Source organism: Camelus ferus, chromosome 28 (assembly GCF_009834535.1).
Source record: "Camelus ferus isolate YT-003-E chromosome 28, BCGSAC_Cfer_1.0, whole genome shotgun sequence".
In the NCBI taxonomy this organism is placed as follows: domain Eukaryota; kingdom Metazoa; phylum Chordata; class Mammalia; order Artiodactyla; family Camelidae; genus Camelus; species Camelus ferus.
In genome coordinates, this window is record NC_045723.1 from 2,486,290 (window position 1) to 2,507,874 (window position 21,585).

The window sequence follows — 21,585 nt, forward strand, 5'->3', positions numbered from 1 at the left end:
GAGTAAATCTCAGGAGATCCATTCTGTTTCTATGGCAGAGGCCTGAAATGTTAAAACACAGTTAAGTCTCTATTTATATTTGCATGTGTCTGTATTTTTACTGTGCTTATATATGTGTGTACAGATACTAAACCCAGTAATTACCCGAATACTCATAATGTTTCAGCTAAGAACCTCTTCTGTTGACTACGCAGTACCTAAGAAGAGACACGGGGTTGGCTAGCGCCGGAAGGAGTCGGTTTATCACAGTGAAGGGAGACTGCAGTGGGGGCTGGACTTTGCCAAAAGAAACCTGCTTTTTCATCAGGCCAATCGGGACTTCAAACTTTTTGCATGTCCACCCCAGCAAGTCCCCAGAAAATTGGGCTTCTGTCCCCTCTCCCCTGCTCCAGGACTCCCCCACTTAAAAAATAATGTTCCATCAGAGGAGGAGGAGGTGGAGAACAGGCCAAGCCAGATGCCAGGCCTGGGCACCTCGAGGGCTTTGAAAACCTGTCCTTCCTCCTTCCTCCGCACCTGCCTCTGAGCAGCGTGTGTATCTTGGGATCTAATGTCAAAGCTACAGCCCACCCACTGCCTGGCATGAACACCAGCCTCCAGAGAACCAACTCCATGTCCCCGGCTGCATGGCACCTGGCCAGCCTCTTTGGCTCTTCCACACAGAGATGATAAACTGCATGTCTCTCAGCTCAAATCCCAAATCAATCGAATATAGTATTTGTTTTTCAGACTGTCTGAGGAAGCCGAGGAAAGCAAGGAGAAGTAGAAGGCACCAGTGAGGGTGTCTCCTACAATCTGAAGTTGCAAGCTCTGGCTGAAATGGCTGTCCTACCCTTCATGGAATGAGGGGCCCTGACTGGCTCCCTAAAAGGGCTGCCCTTTGAGTTTGGGGAAAGAGGGCAAAGGTGGAGGATCACACCCTCCATCACCTCCCCTGGAGGTGAGGGTCACGTGGTCAGGGCTGAGACCCTTCCCTGCTGGGCTCTTTCCAGAGTCACCCAAAGGTGGTCACGAAAAAACTGCCCTGCCCTTTCCCTTGACGGACTATGGGGTAAACATGCAAAAATGAAAATCGAAGCATCCCAGAGGGAAACAACACCCCGAGCCCACACACCACAACAAAAAACGATGGAGCTGCCAGAAGCCCATGCAGCAGATCGCGGTCAAGCCAGCGTGGTCCGACCAGAGTCATTCCACAGACAAGGTGCACACACGGCTTTCCAATCTGCAATCGCTCTTCCAAATGAATAGCCGCTACTGAAGACAATTCAGTCTTAAGAATACAATCTCAAAATCGAATTTTTCAAATCTGTTCTTCCCAGGCCCTAATACACGTATTGTGTGCTGCATGTAGATACGCGCGCGCGCGTGTGTGGTGTGTGTGTAGGCGGCTGTGTACATTTCAGCACACACACCCCCTCCCGAAGCCGGAGGGAAGGCATCACCCCCTACTCACCATGCGTTCTCACGGCTCATACTCTAGTAGCAGTCCAGGGACGTACGCACAGGAAGAATATGGCGCAAGTGAGGAGGAATACATTTCAAAGAGCTGCTGTTTAGGGATGAACACACGAGCGTGTGAGCTCACCCACACAGGTCTAAAACTGAGAGAGGCCTCAGCTGTGGGGGACAGGTGCTCCTCAGGACTTCCTGTGGTCAGATGTTCCCAGCAGAGACGGGGCGTCTCCAGCAGGACAGCCACAGCCCTGAGCTGGCCCCGCTCCTAAGGGCTGCAGATGTCTCCAGGAGCACCAGAGCAAGCACTCTGGGTATGACTGGGGAGGCCTGGAGCAGCACTGGGGACCCCAGGCAGCAGACACGGTGGTTTCTGGCTGCCGTCTAATTCTTTGCTGGGAAAACTCATTTTAATTCTTGGTTTGCCCTCCAGGGGTAAAACTGACCCAACTAACACTATTTTTAAAATCTCTATTAGCTAATATCATAAAAATATAAGCTGGCTTCATTCTTACAAGGGGGTGAAAGTGAAACCTGAAGAGTCCTAGATTCTTGTAGAAGAAGCTGGAAAGGGACTCCCAAACGCACCGCTGGGCTGATGCGAAATCCCAGCACCCAGGTGGGGGACGTGCCCGGCCTAGGCACCTCCTCATCCTGCAGAAACAGACTGGGTCTCCTCAGAGTAAGCGCACCCCTGAGCTGCTGTCAGATTTTAAAGGTTTTAAACAACAGACTGGAGATGGGCTATTCATTGCCAAAGAACATTGCAGATGGAAGGGACAACTCTGTCTACGAGGCTGTAACTGGGAGCCCAGGGCGGCACAGAGGGTGAAGCGCCTCCCGGAGGAGGGAAAGCGTAGGCTTTCTCTGCATGAGAGCAAGACCCAAACACACACTCTCTCCACAGACAGAAAACTCACCAACACTCCTCAAAACTGCTAAAGAAAAGAACCAAAACGAAGTATTAGCAGTCTGTTAGCAAACACCAAATGCAAAACAAAAAATCTGAAAGACAAGTTATCTTCTGTCAAAATTCTTGAATGACCTGTCAAGGGCCTGACTACAGGGACGATAAAACTTAGGAGCCCAACGTGCTCACGCGTCAGAGCAACATCTGTGCGCGCGCGCGTGCGCTCGACGCCCGGGGAGACGGCCCACCCAGGGCAAGTTACGTCTGCACTGAAGGGCAAGTTCACAGGGTGCAAACCATTCCTGCAGGTGGTTTTATAACGTTGGTGGGAAATAAACAAAAATGCACATTACACGTTAGGAAAGTACTACAGAGGCATTTGGGGAAGAAAAAGTTCTTAAGTTAACACGCAGAGTAATTAGCTGTCAACACTTCGACCTTCCGTGGACAGAACCGCCAGGGCGCCCCACTTGACTGACTTTCCCCTCCGGGGCCCCCACGCCAGCCTCACATCGCACACTCACACCTCCACGTGGCCACATGCGATGCAGCGACAGACACGACCCCCGGCTGGCTGTGCAGAGCTGGGGTGGGCACAAGAAGCTAGCTTTTGTCCTAATTCCCAGAGGAGCACCGAGTCGGGGAATCCCTTGGGGGCCTGACGGCCTGGTCTGTCTGCACAGGGAGGACCCCTTGGTGGGGATGACACAAGGTCGAGGAGGCTGCCAGGGACCTCCCAGAGAACCTGCCCAGGCTGAGGCTCAAACTCCCCCTCCCACGGCCCTTTCTGCCCTCTCCTGTCTCAGGACTCCTAGGCTCCGAACCAGTGCACAGCTCTAACCCCAACTTCCCAGTGTGCTCTCTCCCCCAACCTGCTCACTGCTCAGCCCACAGACCACCGCCCCTGCCTTTCTCCCCAAGACCGCGCTGTCCAAGGTGAACTTTCTCAAGTTTCGTCCTGACTCCCGCCCCAGAGACACAGAGCCAGGCTCTGACCCAAGGCTCCAGCCGATTGCTCTGTGGGTCCTCCTGATACTCCCGGGCCTTGGTTTCACCGCCTCCAAACTGCTCCAGTCCGGCCCAGTCATCCCCACATTCCCCACGAAACCACTCCCGAGAAGGATTGCAACCTGCTGGTCATTTTGCAAGGATAGGACCACGGATAAGGCACCTTGCCACCCACCCAGCTCAGTCGCACGCACAGAGCAGCACAGGGTCCCCCTGCCATACAAAAGCAGATCAGATGCTGGTGTTTTTGCGGTTTTATTTTGATTTTTTTTTTAACCTCGGAAGCATCAGACACCTGTACAAGGACAATGAACACCCTCCAAGAACTTACTGTTTCTTGGTCTCTTCAAATTTGTGCAGCTTTTTGCGGAGACCTCCTGACTTAAAACCTTGGCAGTGTGCTGCTGGTGCCCCGATGGTGACAACGTCGTAGTTCTGATCTGAATGACAGAAAGCTCTCCTCCGTTACTCTGGGCTCAGGCCTGTGGACAAGCCAGCTACAGGGATACATACACAACTGTGGGGTCCCCGCCAGCCCATTTCCAAGCAGCCTATGTTCCCTCAGTTCCCCGGCCGGGCTGTCTGCGGCCTTGGGAGCCCAGCACCAGCACCTCAGCAAAGAAGGGCTCTGTATGTCTCAGGGTGGAGCCCCCCAGGGCCGGGGCCACTACCAGCTACACTCAGTTTGCATCTCTCCTTCAGCAGGACAATTTGGGACGGGCAATTTTCTGCCACACAAACATAAAGGGAAACCGGAAGGAGGACAAACAGAAGGGGTTTGAGCTCTTTACGAAGGCCTTACACAGGTCCTTGTGCTGTGCCTCTTTGAGGATCCAGCAGCACAACACACAGGGGAGGTGGGGGCAGATGTGGGGCAGCTCAGGGACCAAGCACACAGGGGAAAGAAGTGGAATGTGATTCGGCAAATGGGGCAGAAAAAGTTACCTGCTCCTCCGTCGTCTTGAACTCTCATCCTTTGTATGTGCAGGTTTGTGGGAACAAATTCTAACTTTTTATCGGCTTTCAAACTGCTTGCTTTAAACGAGGGACCTAAGAAACAGAATAGGAACAAACAAGGCCGGTCACCCCATACCCCACAGGCACGGCGAGCAGACAAGGGGCATGTTGAGGACGCCGCTGCAGGTAAGCAGGTGTTATGTTGACAGCGGCCTGGGAAATTCTGAGTTGCCCATGAATGCGTTTCATTCCCAGACAGGGGGTGGGTGAAACATTGAAGGGAGAGCAGCTCCCGGCCAGAGGATGGGCCCTGGATGCTGAGGTGCTGACTGGAGCCAGGAGTAGCCACCTTCAGAGGGCGGAGGAAGGACGCTGGGCCTTCCCATCACTCAGCTCGCAGGTGGGAGGCATGACACAGAGACAGGGCTGGGGCAGCACGACGTCAGAACTGCTATGAAAAGCAAGTGGGCCCGTGCCAGGAAGGCCTGTCCCGACGCCTCTTAGAGACCGCTGTCACCCAAGGTCTAAGACACTGGTTCGATGAGAGCAACACACCCCAACTATGAAGTGATGAGATGGTCTGCTCATCACCCCAGGTCTACCAAGATGAGTGAAAGCCACAGAGCATCGATTCTGGCCCTCTGGGACACATACTTAGTGTGTTTCCTCATTCACCCTTGGGTGGCCCAGGAGTTTGGACCACGTTTTGTTACAAATATGCAGAATCATATTTCTATAATCGGAATACTTAACTAAGTGAAGAACTACATGCCTAAAAAAGGGATTATACATTCTACTGACAATCGGAGAAATAAACACTCCAACTGGTGAAAAAAGGCACATTTATTTTGCCAGTATACAAAATGCACTGTCTGTCTTTGTCACATGAGACTGTTCTTGAGCTACTGACGGGATGGCCTATGGACCAGCAGCACTGGCATCCCGGGAGCCTGTTAGAAATCAAAAACCCAGATCTGCCGATTAAGATTCTCTGGGGACTTAGATGCACACTGACAGCTGAAAAGTTCTGCTCCAGAAAACTCAAGGTGTGCGGGTTTCAGACTTTCCCAGTAACAGGCATCCAGCATGGGCAGGTCCTTAAGTTCCCTCCAGGCAAACATTGCCACTTCTCTTAGAAATACTCTAAGAATCTTCAGATTCAAACCAAACCCAGGGCACCATCATCTTGTCATCTTCCCTGTATTTGGTGTCTTCTCAGTCAAGTTCACGGACATGCTCCTATGTTCTGTGTCAAAAACCACATTAAGGGCTTATGATTTTCCTTAAACTATGAAATGCCATTATAAAGAGGGGAAGGAGGAAGGAATCTGAAGATAGAGAATGAAGTAATAGAAAAGTAAAAAAAAAAACATTCCATTTTGAATTAAAAGGGAATGAGTTAAGAATACGCTATCCTGAGAATGTTCTGAAAATCTAATTAATTGGCATTTTTCAAGAAGAAAAGATGTCTCTATTTCACTCTCTCTTTTGAACCTTAAAATGGAGAGTCTCACTCAATTCATATGTTCAGTACAAGGACCACAAAACTGTTAAAACTAGGAAATCTACAAAATCTTGCCCTGCTTTGCCTCAAGGCGAATGGTCTGCATCTTTTTGGTCATTTCACTAATATTATACCAAGAAGAAGAAATAACAACATGACCCTGTGACTCTGTCTCTCTGAAATTTCACCCTACAGTGGTTGTTTCAGCAGATGACACCACAGAAGGAATTTTCAATGCAATTCACAGATCTGTCTTCTTAATTAAGATTTGAAAACTCTGTATTTGAAAGAATTCACACCTACATGAGAATCTATTTTTAAAAATCCATTAGAGTGTCTGTTGGCAAGAAGATGTGTGGGACCTTGGGTTCCAGATTTGCAGCCGGGAAAACTAGTGTGCGAGCCACGGCGGGACAAGTGCTGGCACTCACCTCTGTACTGATGGAGATCAGTCAGGTTCTCCTGGTACGTGAGGATGATGGTTTGGTACTGAGTGACAATTTGGCGCCGGAGGCTCTCCCAGCAGGGGGACAGCTCCCCCAGCTCCTCCAGTTCACACACTCTGCAGGCAAGACACACACGTGAGGCGGTGGCGCCGGCTCCCTCCCAGCAGAGGCACAGGAGTCCAGACCAGTCAGGACAACCAATGGAGGTGGACATGTCACTGCTGCTCAGAGATGACCCTGCAGGTCTAGAGGGCCAGCCATGGGGCAGGACAACAGGTGGCTCCAAGAGTGACTGTATCAAGGGCAGACAATAGATGAACAAGTGGCGAGAGGCGTGGCTCCACCAGGGCACCCTGACAACCCTGCACATGTCTACAGGCCACAGGGCCGAAGGCCTGAGCTGCAGCCCGTCGGAGTCTGACCCTCCCGGAACACGAGAGGATGAGGGCAACTGCTACCTGGGCCTCTCCTCTCTCCACAGGGATTGTCCCTGCCTCCAGGTGCTGGAGGTGTGGGGCCTTCTGCCCTCCCCAGAACTGCGCTGCAGAATACAACGCTGTCCTGCAAGTCTGCAGCCAGTGGCTCAACAACGGGGGTCCTGAGACTCCTGCTGTGGTTGCCCGGACCCTCGTGTTTCACTGTCATCCCTTTGGGGTCTGGGACAAGGACCCCAGAAAGCTGGCAACGTTGGCTTTTGCTTCCTTCACTGCGTGATAAGTGATGAACCGCCTAAATCTAAAAGTACACAGGGACTGGGGGGAGAAGAGGACTAGAAAAGAAGAGAAATCCATTATCTCCACAAAAATGAAAGCTGCTTAAGAACTGAAATACAAACTTCTCAGCTCAACAGGAAAGGACAGCGACATAATCACAGTAACGAACATGCAAAATGGGTTTTTTAAAAAGGGGATAACCATTATATGAAACTTAGGAAACTGGGGGGAAAGTATAAAAGCCCTAAAATTCTCATCATAGGAAGTCACCAGTTAATCCCTAAAACTGATTAATTAAGAGAGCACCCTCTACATATATTCAGAAATACAGCCGAAAACAGTAAAACGGCTAAAAGTGGTTGTTTCTATAGGGAAGTGATCAGAAAGTTGAGCATCCCAAGACTTACGTTTTTTGTGAAAAGCCTTTGTGTTCTTTGGCTTTTACTATGCATGTTTTTCTCTGAGGGGCGGGGGAAGCTAATTTTATAAAAGTTTTAAAAAATCTACTTAAATTGTCTGAGGTTTTACAAACGTTGTACCATTTTATTATTTTTAAATCAGCAAAATCAATGTAAAAGACCCCCGCGCAGGCGAGGCCGTGGGGCGGCGACGACCCCACGCACAGCTAGCAGGGCGGCCCTGCGGCCTCGGGTCCGCACACGGGCCACGGGCCACACCACTGCAGGCCCTTCTGTCTCTGGGTCGCAGCCCATGTGTCATGTGGCTCCCTCTTATGCTTCAGGTTCAGCTTTCGCCATCTCTCAGCAGGCCTGCCAGGACCACCCTCCTCCTCCCTCACTGCCTCCTTTAATTCCCACACACTGCTGACAAGGCCGGGGCCCCGCTGTGGCCCCAGGTCCCTTTACTGACTGCCTCTCACAGTCTGTCTCAGTTCATCAGCAACCCCCCCCGCCCCTGCAGTGAGCACAGCACGGGCCACGTGGCCAGTGGGGAAAACAACAAAGCCCTCCCGACCACAGCAAGGAATGAACCCTTCCAAGTTACAGTACACCGAACAGGGGGAAATTATGCAACACTAAAAACTGTAATGTGAAAACTGAAGATATGTGGAAAAGCAGCTGGTAGCTACACAAATAGATACAAGTGCAGAAAAGCTGAAAGGGAATCTTAAAAAATTAACTACAGGAATACACATACACAGGGAGATAAAGCAGCTCCTTGCATCATTCTTGCCATTTTTCTCTAAGTTTGAATTTAAGATTAAAAGAAATGAAAAGCAGTGGGACCTGGCTGCACTGCTCTCCCTCCTGCTCCTGCTGGGCTGTTTATAATTAGCGTCGCTTCCTGACGAGGAGCAGAGATGACCCTGACACAGGCAGAGACGCTCAGCAGTGCCTGCACCGCCTCTCAGGCTCCTCCTGCCTCAGGACCAGTGAAATACGCTGTGGACCAGGGCGCCCTGACGGTCCTCCTCAGCCCTCTGGAGCCTGGACCCCAGGAAACTGTGACCCAGGCAGCCAGAGCCAGAGAGGGACCAGCTCTTTCTAACCATCTCAAGGCCAGATGGGAGGAAAGGAGGGGACAGGAAGGGACCCGTACTCAGTGCCAGGCATGCAGCTGCTGCGTCAGGCGTGCTCTCTTGTGACGTCCTTGCTCGCGAACCCCAGGACCCAGATGAGCAAAATGAGGCTTTGCGGCCCCAGCAGAGCAGGTGAGTGGTGGGGGCTGGGTCTGCAGTCTGGCCCATCTGATGCCAGGGCTCCACCCATACATCTAAGAGCTTTCCAGAAAGGAAGAGGCAGGTGACAGGGGTCAGGGGGGGCTGGTCCCTCCAGGCGTCCTCACCTGGCGGCATCCTCCTCCAGCAGGAGTTTCACGAACTGCCGCGGCACGTGCAGGGAGAGCACGCTCTCCGCCATCTGCTCCAGGATCCGCAGGTGGTTGCCCTCAGTGGTTGGGAACCGGTACATGCGGCAGATGGCACCACCGAACACTGGGTGGGGGAGGGGGACAGGCCGCCGGTGAGCTGGCTGCAGACCCGCTGCATGGGCCCTCCGCCCAGGCCCTCAACAGGGCCGTCACCCCCAAGGCTTCTTACTGTTCATCTCAAGGGAATTAAAACATTTAAACCCAAACCCATCAAGAGACCGAGTCTGAACGCTCCTCTCCTACAACGTGCAATCTTGTGGTCCCAGAATGTGTAACTGGCTCTAATGTGCCGGGGCTGGGTGCGCGGGGAGGCTGTCAGTCCCTGAACCCAAGGAGACAGAACGCCTCCCTCGGGGCATTCCTGGCTCCCGATATGCAGACATAAATAACAGCACGTTGTCGTGCGGAGAGAGGTGACAACTGGGGTACGTGGCCCTGACAATCAGAGCAGGCGGGGAGAGGGGGACCACGGGCCCGAGGGGACACTCACAAGAGTGGCGAGAGTACCAATGGAGGAAGCTGTTTACCCGATTTCAGTAAAGTGTCTTTTCGCAACGAAGCGTACTTGGATCGGATTCCCAAAGCCTCGGTCAAACTCTCATCGACGGGCAGAACCATCTAAGAACAGGGACAGAAAACTGACTCGGAGCACATCATACACACGGCATCATAAAAGAACTCTTGCAACTAGGATCCACCATGATAAACACACCGCCCTAGCCACAGACAAACGAATCCGCCACCCATACGCTGAGTGTACTCCGCACACACACACTCTTCTAGACATGCGTGTCTTTCAACCAAGTCACTTCCACTGTCTTTTGGCGTTTTGCTGTGTAGAATGAAAGGGCGGGAGTAGATGATCCCAGAAGTACTTCCACAGCTGAGGTTCTGGGCTTATTTTGGGTAAAATGAGAGATCTCCGTATTCTACAATGACTACTTACCAGTGTTTGGGCTCTTAAATTAGAATTCTTGTTGGAGACTGTGTCTGTGTGAGCGACTGTGCATGAAAGGGGGTGAGAGAGAGAGAGAGTGAGGGAGACGGGGAGGAGTGGGGCGCAGGAGGCAGGACAGGGGTGCAGGTGAGACGTGGGGAAGGCGGCTCTGGGGCACACGAGTGTCTGGGACAGGAGGACAGTAACAAGCTATCAGAGGTGACCTTGGTCTCATTCCACATCCCACTGGCCACCTCTCCCCTCCCGACTGCAGCCCCCATTCCCTGGAGGGACCAATGTGGCCCGGAGCGGAGGCAGGGGACCCCTTTCTCTCTACTTGGAGAAGTGCCTGGGAGGGGGGCTGGCCTGTCCGGAAGGGGGCTGCATTAAGCAGCAGGCCCTGCCTTACTCTCGCCTGAACTCAGAGGCCAAGTCCACCTAACAGACAGGAGGAAGGGGGCACACTCACCCTCCCATTGACGGTGTCCAGAGACCGGGTCACGGGAGGCCGCTGGTCAGACTTCTCCTCCATCTGCCAGCCCATCACGGTGATGTTACCCACGCGGTCACTCTCCGCAGACCTGCAACCAGCCACAGGCTTCGGTAAGAAATGCCGTGATTGAGTTTCATTTTCTGCTAAACGCCAAGCTCAGGGTCCTGGGGGCACCAGGATCCGGCCAGCTGGTCAGTCAGACAGCATTTACTGCACACACAGGCTCCAGGGGAGGCAGAAGAGGAAACCATGGGGGCAGAGAGAAGGGATGAGAGTGGAAGGAAGGACATGCCTGGTGAGGCCAGAGGGGCCTGCCCATCAGCCCTGGGCTGACCCTGACCCAGAGAGTGATAGAGACACATCTCGGAGTCAGGACCTGAGAGCATCTTCTTCTGGCACTGGACCCCTCTCTGCCCCTTCCTACCCACCCTCAAGCTTTGATTAGCCTCAGGGCCTAAGGCTGGACTCCAAGTAAGCTGATGCCGCCCAGGATTTCCCAAAGCCTCTGAATCCTGGCACGATACAGCTGATGCCACTCTAGCCCCAGTGAACTTCGCCCCTAAGGCCCCTCAGAGTGGCTGCTGGCTGCCTGAGCCCATTTGATTCACCTAGGGAAGCCCCAGTGAATCCCTGATTCATTCAGAGAAGCCACAGGCTTGCTATTTAAGAGGTGGGACTTAGCCAGATTCTAAATTTGTATGTGGTCACATCCACTGGCCATTTGCTCTGTGACTCTCACTGTTTTCCTGCCTGGAAAAGCTCCCCTAGGCTCTCTGTTCAACGGTCATCTCTAGCTCCTTTTAAAATTGATGATTTCTTACATTTGCCTCTAATCCAAGTAGAATCAGCTCCAGCACATGACTTATTGAGTGTTTTTCTCTAAGGCCCTCCCCCTACATGACCGGTCCTGTTTCCCCCGAGGCTCTCCCTTTGAACTGACTCAGGCTCCCACACGCACCAAGGATCAGTGCACACAGGGGACCAGTGCAGAGCTCCCCCTGCCCAGTGCCTGCAACGCTGTCCTCCCTGCACTTTCCAAATGTCACACTACTAGCAGGGAATTCATCTTCCTTGTCAAAACTGTCTTTGCTATTTTGGACTATTTTCACAATTTTTACACCATTTTAGGGGGAAAAAAAAGAACACCATGTCACCATGTCAGGGTGGGAACTGCCCCTAAAATGAATTTGGGAAAGGCTTACATCTTGACCCCAACATAGAAGAGTTGTCCCTTTCTTTTCTCCCTTCCCTTCCACAAATATTTATTAAACATCAGGCACTGTTCTAGGTGCTTGGTAAGCAAAACCATCAAACATCCCTGCTCCCTGGCAGGTTACGTCCTATTTGGGAGGGGATGGATAACAGACAAATGCGCTGGCATTATTAGATGTGTATCTAGGTTTTCCTTTGGGTCTGAGTACCTCCTATAAAATTGCACATTTCCATTTCGTGACAGGTCTTCTGACTGGCTGAGGGCTTTTTTCTCTCCTCAGTGACAACCACCTGCCACCCGAGACTGGCCTCTGGGAGGGTGGCGGTGGGGACAGGATGCTCTCTCAGTACAGGAAGTAGGGCCTTTCTCTATCTGGCCCTGGACCTCATAATTCCCAATCCTTTCACAGGAATAAAATTAAATACCAACCTTAGCGTTAAATACAACCTATGACGCCTGTCCTGGAGCAGATCTTTGACAATGAACGTTCCAGAGCCCAGTAAGTACATCTGAGGAAGAGGGGGAGAGATAACGTTAGTGCAACGTGCTCTGCCTCTGCTCCAACTGCCAGGCGCTGGGGTGCCCAGCTGGCTGGTTCCCTCCACATGTCTGACCTCCTCATCTCCGGAGCCCAACAGGGAGGCTCAGAAGAATTTCCCAAAGACAAGCACATTTGGACATTCATTGGTGAGCCAGGAGGGAGGCCAGTCCAAAATGATTACATAACTTAAAAACAAAGGGAAGGCTATCCCACTAACCACAACATGGCACTTAACTGTTCCCTGAGATCTATCTTTGACATCATACACGGAGAGTTTGATTTGTGTCATCTGATTGATAAGCGAGTCTTGAAAGAAGGCAATACTGCTTAGAAATATAGGATCGTTGGTTCCCTAGAAAAGAAAAGAATCAGAATACAGAGTCGGATTTTTTTTGTAAATGGTTGTTTTGAAATATACCAACATTTTCAGAAGGAGAAACTAACATTCTCACCAACTTGGATCAACACAAAGGCTAATGGGGCTTAAGTGGATGCATACAACCAAAAACACTGCTTTCCAAAAAGGACAGTTTTATAGGTCCAGATGCAACCAATAGGCACCACACAAGCTGGACTCAAGGGCTCGTTCTAAGGATTTCTCATTTGGTAGGAAGGATTTTCTAAAACTAAAATGAGGGAAATGTCCACACATATTCTTAGCCTCACAGCTTTATATGAGTTACTTATTTGGATCTACTACTGCAGGCTATTCCTTTAAGATGTAGAAAGGCAGATGGAAGAGGAAATGAATGGCTAGAGTCGTTTCTTATTTCTAGAATCCTGGGTTTGGAGTAATTAAAGTCCGACTTTTTTAAGGCTATCCTTTTCTGAGGACAGCTGCTAGTTTCTAGATCACAGGTAGCTATTTCCTGGCAGCTGGGCCCTGCCCTCCAAAGCCCCACCGTATCACATTCTCTTCCCCGGGCAGTGGTTCGCTATCTCAGCCAGACAGTTAACGGTTCCCAACACTACCTGCAGCTCTGGATCCACTGTCTCAATGCCTGCTGGACAGCCCCTCCCGGGCGGCCTGCTGGGGCCACAGCCCCACCCACCCTCTCCCGGCATCCATTGGTTCAGACCCCCTCTGACACTCTTTCCAAAAAGGATACAAACCTGGGCATCTGCTTCAGTGCTGTCTTCTCTGCTGTTCTCAGCCACCCAGCGATGAACTCCCCCTTCAAGTTCCACCTCCACAGCCTCCCTCACTTGTCCCCTTCTTTCCACTCCTTCCTGCCACCAGTCAGGTCCCCCATCACTCTCCCTCCTCCCGTGACCTCTGACTCAGGACCTCTCTGAAACACACCTGGTCAGGTGACTCCCCTGCGGAAGAGCCTGCACTGGCCGCCACACACTGCCCCCTCCCCTGCGCTCCTGCCTGTGCCTGGTGCCTGCACCACCTAGGATCAAGTCACCCTCCAAACCCACACAACGCTGTCCTAGCGACAGGCCTTTGCACAACTCCCACAGAACTCCACGTGCTCTTCTACATGTGGTCCCGTGGACTGGCAGCGTGGGCATCACCTAAGAGTTTGTGAGAAATGCAGGATCTTGGGCCCCACCCCAGCCCTATTAGGTCAGAATTTCACTAAGCCCCACCAGAGGAAGCCTTCTCTGGTCCCCAGAGCTGGAGGGGACCCTGTCCTCCGGGTGCGTCCTCGACTCTCTGCTCTAACACTGCTCATACTCTGCTGTGCCTGGATGGAGCCACATTCATCTCCACCACACCCCGCCACAGGATGGCAGACTTCTTGAGGGCAGGGCCGGGGCCTCAGGGGTCTGTGTCATCCACAGCACCCAGAACTGCACTCCATGTGTAGGCAGGGCTGGACAAATGCTTAGAAAACAAAATTGTTGGCTTGAACTTGGAAATTAATTTCCAAGAGAACAAAAAAAGGGTCTATCTTCCAAAATGTGAAACTGGGAAAAAGGAAATGCAGTTTGTTTGTTTGAGATTGCTAGCGAGGGGGCAATTCACACAGGGGCTCGTGTCACCAACAAAATCCTGTAGGACCTCACACCAGCCAACTCCTACAGTTTAGCTTCACAACTTACATAATGTGCTCAACTATCTAAGGAAATTGTGTAAAATCCCCAAGGTGAGTGAATGCATATCATTTCACTGAATGTAAAAAGTAAATATACAATACATCTCTCAAAAGGATATAAAAATAAAAACTAATAAAAATAAAGGGACGTCTGGCAGGAGGGTGGGTTAATAGTTAACACTCTCCAAACTATGATTAATGAGCACAGTTCTCCAAAAGCAGCAGCCAGCGGGAGGTGACAAGGAAGAACTGGGTCTTACCTCTTAACGGCAATCAACCTTGAGGATCACTGTTCAAAAACAGCTAGTCAATAGATAATTGCAATAGATAATGGCAAATGTAAATGCCACCCAGGTGAGTAAGTGTGATGAAAAATATTAATGTACTGAAAACCCCGGGAAGACAGCAACAATTCACAGGAATATAGCAGCAGCTACAGGTGCTCAGCCACTGAAGAGCCGGCCCACAGGGGCCGAAAACCCCACCGCCAAGCTGCCGGGAGCCCCAGCACCCACCTCGATGATCTCCGTCTGTGCGTGCTTCGTCCAGAACGCCTGAGGCGGGGTGGTCACACTCACTGCTACAAAGCTATTTGGTTTCCGATCTAGCGATGGGGTATGCAGCTCACTGCAAGCTATAGAATTAGAAAAGGAAAGAAGTCAGTCTCTAAAGTCAGCCTCTAGTTAGTTCTCCGCTCCAAACGCACCCAAAGAAGGCAAAAAAAAGTAAGTGACACTCAAAGGGCTGAGACGATTGCATTGCCAGTTGTCACAGGGAGGGAATTTTTTACATTGGAAGCAACCTCCTCTCACGCCTCCCCGCCTCCTCAGCCGGCCCCCAGGCTAGCACGGCCTTAACTGACAACGGAGGGCAGTGGGGAAAGGGGCTTTCTATTTCTAGATCCATGGAGGGGACGACACAGGAAGGGCCTGACCCATAAAGTTGGACATTAATAACTAATCGAACTTCTAACCAACTGAGCTAAGCAGCCACAGAGTAAGCTTATGGTGCCCCCGGGTCTCTGTGTGATGTATGTTGGAAGCAAATTAAAATTCTATGTCAAAATAAACAAAGCTTTTTTTTTCTTTAAAGGAAGTCAGTGTTCATTTATTCTCCTTAGAAGACTCATATCAAATGCAAGATTACTAAAAATGTGACTTTTTTTTTAGAACAAAAGGTACCCTGTAGAACTGTTTCAGTTAGAAAATGTACTGTACTAAGCATTTTGAAATAGATTATAAGACTCAGATACTCCTATCATAGAAGGGACCCACAGGAAAAACGATCATATTTCATTGAATCTGACATGCTGTTGTAAGATACATTAGGGAGGGGGAAAAAAAAGGTCCACTGCCATTAGTCTATAATATGCCAGTGATTATAAGATACTTTCTGATTAAAGAGATATTAAAAGATGAAAAAATATCCATCTGTAACTGACGAAATACACGGTAAATCAAAGCTCAACACTAGTAAAAAGAATCAGCCTTTCTGGAGGGGCAGTCAACACGCTCCAATGTGCTGCAAGCCTGTGGTTAATTCCCAGGGCTCTGAAACAGTGACTTTGACCACGTCTTCACTGCTTTCATGGAGGAGAGGGTTTTTAGCAGTCTTTACTCCTGCTCTCAGCATTCACATTGATTTTTTTAAATGCTTGCTAGTGACTTAAAATTCAGAAACTGGTTTTTACTTCTGCAAATTCATTTACTTGTGAAAATTAACCCCTTTGTCCTATCTTCTCATGCGTCTTTATAGACTTTCATTACGTATTGGATATAATAAAATACAAACAGCTTAGGTTTTCAGTTCAATGGATTTTGATGATCATATACACCCATGTAACCATCATCAAAACAAGATAACTTCTTCCATCAAAGTTCCCTCTCATACATCCCAGTCAACTCCTCTACCTCTGCAACCACTTTCTGATTTCTGTCACTTGCCTGTTCTTGAATTTCTAATGGAATGGTTTTAAGAGTCATATATATTGCATATTTATATACTGATAATTCATTCTTTAAAAAAAAGATGAATTATATTCCTTCTTAAGAATGTATCAAAATTTACTTACCAGTTCTACTGTTAACAGACATCTGGTTGTTTCCAGTTTTGAACCATTATAAATAAAGGTGCTATAAACATTCTTATTCATGTCTTTTTCTGAACATGTTTTCATTTCTTTTGCATAAGCACCTAAGAGTGGAATTTCTGGGTTATAGTAGAGTATACGCCTAGCTCTGTAAGCAACTAACAGTTTTCTAAACTAGTTTTTCTGAAGTGGTTGTATCATTTTACAATCTCACCAGCAGTTTACATGAGTTCCGGCTGCTCGGCACACCACCACCATTTGGTGGGGTCAGTTTTTTTTCAGTTGTTTTAATTTGCACTTTCGTGATGGCTAATGACGTTTAGCATCTTCTCACCATGTGCTTATTGTTCATTTTTATAACTTCTTTTGTCAAGAGTCTGCTGAAGTCTTTTGCTTATTTTTAAACTGAATTTTTTTTTTTTTTTTTACTGTTGACTTGTAAGCATTTTATTCTGGCTCTGTCCTTTGTCAAGTATGTGTTGTATTTTTTTTCCCCAGTCTGTGGTTTATTCACTTTCTTAAAGATTTTTTTGATGTTTTTATTTTAGACTTTTAATTTTAGGGAGTGGCAGGCAGATAAAATGTCCCTCTGCCTGAAAAAGCATCCACGTCCTAACCCCTGGAATCTGTGAGTATATACAGGCAAAAAGGACGTTATAAATGTGATTAAGGTCATGGAATCTTGACATGGAGAGGTTATTCCTTATTATCTGAGTGGGCTTAATCTAATCACATGAGTTCTTAAAAGTAGAAGAGGAAGGTATAAGAGTGAATTAGATGCGACAATAACAATAACTTTAAAAAAAAGGAGGCAGGAGTGATTCTAAGCATGAAAGGCACTTGACCTGCCACTGCTGGCTCTGAAGACAGAGGAAGGGTCCACAAGCCATGGAATGTGCATGGCCTTTATAAGCTGAGAACAGGGCACAACTGGTAGCTAGCAAAGAAATGGGGACCTCAGCCGTGACTAGGAAACATTGACAGTGTCACCCCAGAATTACAGTCATTCCCCTTCACCTCCAAGTGAAAGTTAAGGAGTTTCAGAACAAGCAAAGAGCTCTATTTTCAGAAGAAATATGTTACACTCAGAAATGATGAAAACAAATCTTACTTTAAAAGGCAAAGATACTGGGGTTAGGGGGAGGAATGGGGAACTCAGACCTAAAACCAGAAAGTCATTCTGCCCACAATCTGAATGAGCAAGTAAACAGATCCCCACCTAGAGCCCCCAGAGCATCTTGCTGATACTTTGATTCTGGTGTTATAAAACTCTAGGTAGAAACCCAGCTGAGCCCTTTGGGGTTTTGGCCCAAGAGAACTGTAAGATAGTAAGTTTGGGTTGGTTTCAGGTGTTATACAGTGGTAATTTGTCATGGCGGCAACAGCAAACTAAAGCATAGAGTCAGTGCTTTCTGACAAGAAATCTTTGCCTACCCTGAAGCTGCAGTTGTGAATTATTCTTTGTTTTCTTCCAGAAGCTTCAAGGTTTTATTATGTTTAAAGTTCTCTTCTATTTCTTTTATGATGTCTGTCTCAACAGGAATCAAGAGATTTGACTGTTCCATTTGCTTTCCCTTCTTTAAGCTACACCCTTACATGACCCTGGTCTAGTCCCTCCTGGCCTGCCTTTTCATCATGCAAGGTTAGGACATTTGAGTCTCTCAAGCACAAGTGATGGCAGATAGGCTGAGACATAGCAGGTGGCCAAAGGCAGGAAAGATAGAGATCAGTTTAAGGGCTAATGGGCCAACTGCCACCTTCAGGACACACCTTCCTACACGTGACATTCTCTCCTGGCCTCGTCTCCACCCAGCCTATATAAGTATCACCCGAGGTTCAACTCCTAGCTCACGTTCCGCAGCTTCCAGGAGGCTTTCTCTCAGTGGCCCACAGTCCTGTCTCCTGTTTATCACTTACATCACTCCACTGGCATATTTCCACAGAAACCATTAATCTCTGACAGGTATGCCTTGTTGCACCAACCAGATCATATGCAGTCCCAGCTGAATCGATGCTATTGAGGTAAACAGTAGGTAAGACATACCACTTGACTCAGCAATTCTATATCCAAGAGTTTACCCCAAGGAAATAAGGAGCAAAATATATGAAAGATCTGTGTATAAGTATGTTCACTGTAGTGGTGGTGATAATGGCAAATTAGAAAGACCTAAGTGTCCCACAGTAGGAGACTGGTTAAAATAAACATGGCCAAGCCACACGATAGACTCTGTTCAGGCATCCACGATGAGGCAACGTTGGCTAAAATGAAAAGACGCCAGTGATCTTTTGCTACATGAAAAAATCACGTTAAGAACACTAGAATGACATTTTTGTAAATAATTCCATCACCTCCGCAACCAAAAATCATTAAAATTCTCTGTACAGCACTGTGTGGGTGTAAAAAAACATGTGGAAGGAAATACACCAAAATGCCAATTGTGATTAGCTCTCTCTGATGGGTTTTCTCTTCTAATATTTTCTTTCTGTATTACAGGTTTTTAAATAAGTACTTCTTAATTTTAAACTTTTATTTTTATTTTAAGATAAAATATTTGACCAATCATCTGGCTCCTACTCTTCACATATTAAAAAAAAAACTGTGGTAAAATTCATTTACATAAAATTCGCCCTCACCTTTTAAAACTGTTTCTTTCTCCATCTGTCTGATTAACATGACTATATCACTGCTCCGGCTTTGCCAGATTCAGAGAAGTCCTGATTCGCATTACAGAGGTGAAGATTTTTAAATTAGTTATGCCAACTCTCCTTCTCTCTCTACACTCAGTCACTCTTTTTTGTTGTTGTTGTTAAATCCGTGTTCTGCATTATTAAAGCCAAGCAAATATTATTCATTAGGGATTTCTTCTCCATCTCTCCTGTGTTGCGCCCTGTTTCCTCGATCTTTCTTCTCAGTTTATTCCCTCTTCAGGGCAGAGCACAGCCTCCACTAACATCCAGAAAAAGGATGTGGGGTGAACTAAACTTATCTGAGACCCTGCATAGTGAAACAAACCTCTTTCTAGTGTCACACTGACACATCATCCAGTTGAGCAGAGAACTGTAGACGGAAAACATTTTTCCGCTCAGATTAAAGACACTGCCTCGCTGTCTTCAAGCTTCCAGTGTCCCTGAGTCCCTCCATGCCAGCTCCATCCCTGGCTCTTAGGAAGCACCTGTTGGTTTCTTCCTCTCTGGAAGTTTTTAGGATCTTCATTTTATTCCGAGTGTTCTGAAATTTCACCATGCTGAGCTCGTTACAGGCCCTTCTCAACCACTATGCCCGGACTTGGTGGGCATTCTTAACCTAGAAGCACATTCTGAGTTCTGAGAGACTGCTTGTACTGCTTCTTGCTAATTCCCCACCCCAATTATGTTCTTTCTTATTTTCTCTTCTAAATGTTGGGCCTCCTGAATTTGCTAATTTTCTATCTCTCTCCCACTTTCTATTTGGCTTTTAAAATTTTACTTTCTGGGTAATTCCTCAAATATCTTCCAACCTGTGCTGAATTTTAAAATACTATGTATTAAAAATGACTATAACTCAGTAAAAAAAGTTTAAAAAAATAAAATACTATATTATATTTTAAATTCCTAAGATTGTACGGGTTCTTCAATTGTTTTTTTCTTCATAGTTTCCTGTTTTTGTTTTAAGGATATACCATCTTCTCTTGAGGACACACACTGTAATTTCTTTGACATTTTCTTCTACTTTCTTCAATATCTCTGTTTCTTCCAAGTTCTTTTTTTTTTTTTTTTCATGTTGTGGGCCTTCCACAAAGGTCTGGTGATCTACTCTTTCATTTTGTTTTAAATCAACTTTGAAGTATAATTTATATGTAAAATGTACCCAACACCACTGTCCAGACACAGACCACTTCTGTCACCCAAAGGGTACCCTGAACCCCTTTCCAGTCAGTTCTCACCCTCACTCCTAGATAACCACTAGCCTGTTTTATCTCACTACAGACTGGTCCTTCTGAGTTTCACATAAAAGGAATCACACAACATACGGGCTCTTTGCACAGTGCCTTTGCAATGCACACATGGGGTGTGTGTGTATCAGTGGTCAGTCCTTTTCCCAGCTGAGCAGCTGTCCACTGTGTGCATGTAACATAGTTAATTTTCCTGCTGATGGACATGTGGTTGTTTCCAGAGCTGGCTGTTATGAATAAAGCTGCAATCAACATGCATGCACCGATCTTTGTGAGCACCAATAAATACCCATTCATTTTTAAGAATGAGGTGTCTGAAGGTTGAGGTGCATGGGTGGGCTAGGCAGCTCCCATGACAGTGACTTGGGTGCCTGGCCGGCTTGCTTTGATTCCAGAAGGCCAGCAGCTCTTTGTCTTTTTGTGGGGAGTGAGAGTGGGTGGTTTACTTTCTCCAGAGAGAGACCCTCCTGCCTGGCAGAATTAGGATGAGAGGAAGAGGGGAGGGCAGAGGAACACCAGAGAGCGCCGAATCCTGGAGAAGGAGCTTCTGCAGGTAAGCCACAGAGAAGCCCACTTCCTGAGCCCGGAGCCGGCACAGCCCAGGACAGTGGTCAGGATGTTCTCTCATGTGATGCTCAGGAGAGGGGAGCACCCACGTGCCATCACCTCCACTCATGGAGTAGAGAGCCGAGCAACGGTAAGCTAAACACACCCCTACAGCACCTTGCGGCCAGGGGCTGACAACGCTGGCCAGAAACCCCGTCTTCTCCCCACTCCCTGCCCCTCCCAGAAGGGCACGAGAGGGGAGGGGAGGGGAGGGGAGGCTGTCTTCCCTGCTCTGGATGGGCTCACCTCCTGCCCTGCTCCCCACTGCCAGCCTGGGTGGGGCACGAGCTGAGACACGAGTCCTGAGGGCAGGCAGCCTCCAGGGTCTGCTCCCACCCACGGGATGTGCAGAGCAGCCTGGTGGTGTCACCATCTCAGAAACACTTTAGCAGCAGTGGTGGCAGCAGCAAGATTTCTGAGACAAACTCACGCCAGTCGTGGGGTTTTTGTTTTTTAAGCAACATTTAGTTTAAGACAAAAAAATGGAAAAAGGCACCTACCTAAGCTGAATTCTAAAATGGGCTCATCTGGATCTTGTATATTTCCTGTATTCAAAAAAGAAATGACAGGAAAAATCATCCTTGATAAACTTTTCCATGCTTTCAGATTTTATGCAAAAAACCCAACCCACTGGTGGGGATCATTTCACAATGTATGTAAAACCAAACCAGCAAGCTGTACATTTTAAACTTACATCAAGTAAAACTGGGGGAACCCAGCACTCTACTTTCTCTTCCCTCCCAAGTTGTTCTATGAGTTGATTTCTTCGTTTTCTAGACATTTTGTTTAGCAATTCCTCAGAAGTCTCCGACCCCGAGATCAAACCCCTCCCGCTTGGGTCTGCAC

At 48.3% G+C, this 21,585-nt stretch overlaps 1 protein-coding gene across 6 annotated transcripts in view; it reads right to left on the minus strand.

Annotated features, from left to right (window-relative positions):
• The window catches only part of INPP4A (inositol polyphosphate-4-phosphatase type I A), a 117,343-nt gene that overhangs the window by 31,757 nt on the left and 64,001 nt on the right, over positions 1–21,585 (minus strand). For 4 of the 6 annotated variants that reach the window (XM_032469589.1, XM_032469588.1, XM_032469586.1 and 1 more), the window contains exons 4-13: positions 21,240–21,284; positions 14,628–14,746; positions 12,303–12,419; positions 11,956–12,035; positions 10,290–10,401; positions 9,411–9,501; positions 8,800–8,947; positions 6,266–6,396; positions 4,319–4,423; positions 3,705–3,813 (exon numbers count right to left, since the gene is read on the minus strand). In XM_032469589.1, the coding sequence (XP_032325480.1) occupies positions 3,705–3,813; positions 4,319–4,423; positions 6,266–6,396; positions 8,800–8,947; positions 9,411–9,501; positions 10,290–10,401; positions 11,956–12,035; positions 12,303–12,419; positions 14,628–14,746; positions 21,240–21,284 (1,057 nt within the window). Of the gene's footprint in view, positions 1–2,375; positions 2,394–3,704; positions 3,814–4,318; positions 4,424–6,265; positions 6,397–8,799; positions 8,948–9,410; positions 9,502–10,289; positions 10,402–11,955; positions 12,036–12,302; positions 12,420–14,627; positions 14,747–21,239; positions 21,285–21,585 lie in introns of all 6 variants that reach the window. The other 2 variants (XM_032469587.1, XM_032469585.1) reach the window with 1 other exon arrangement.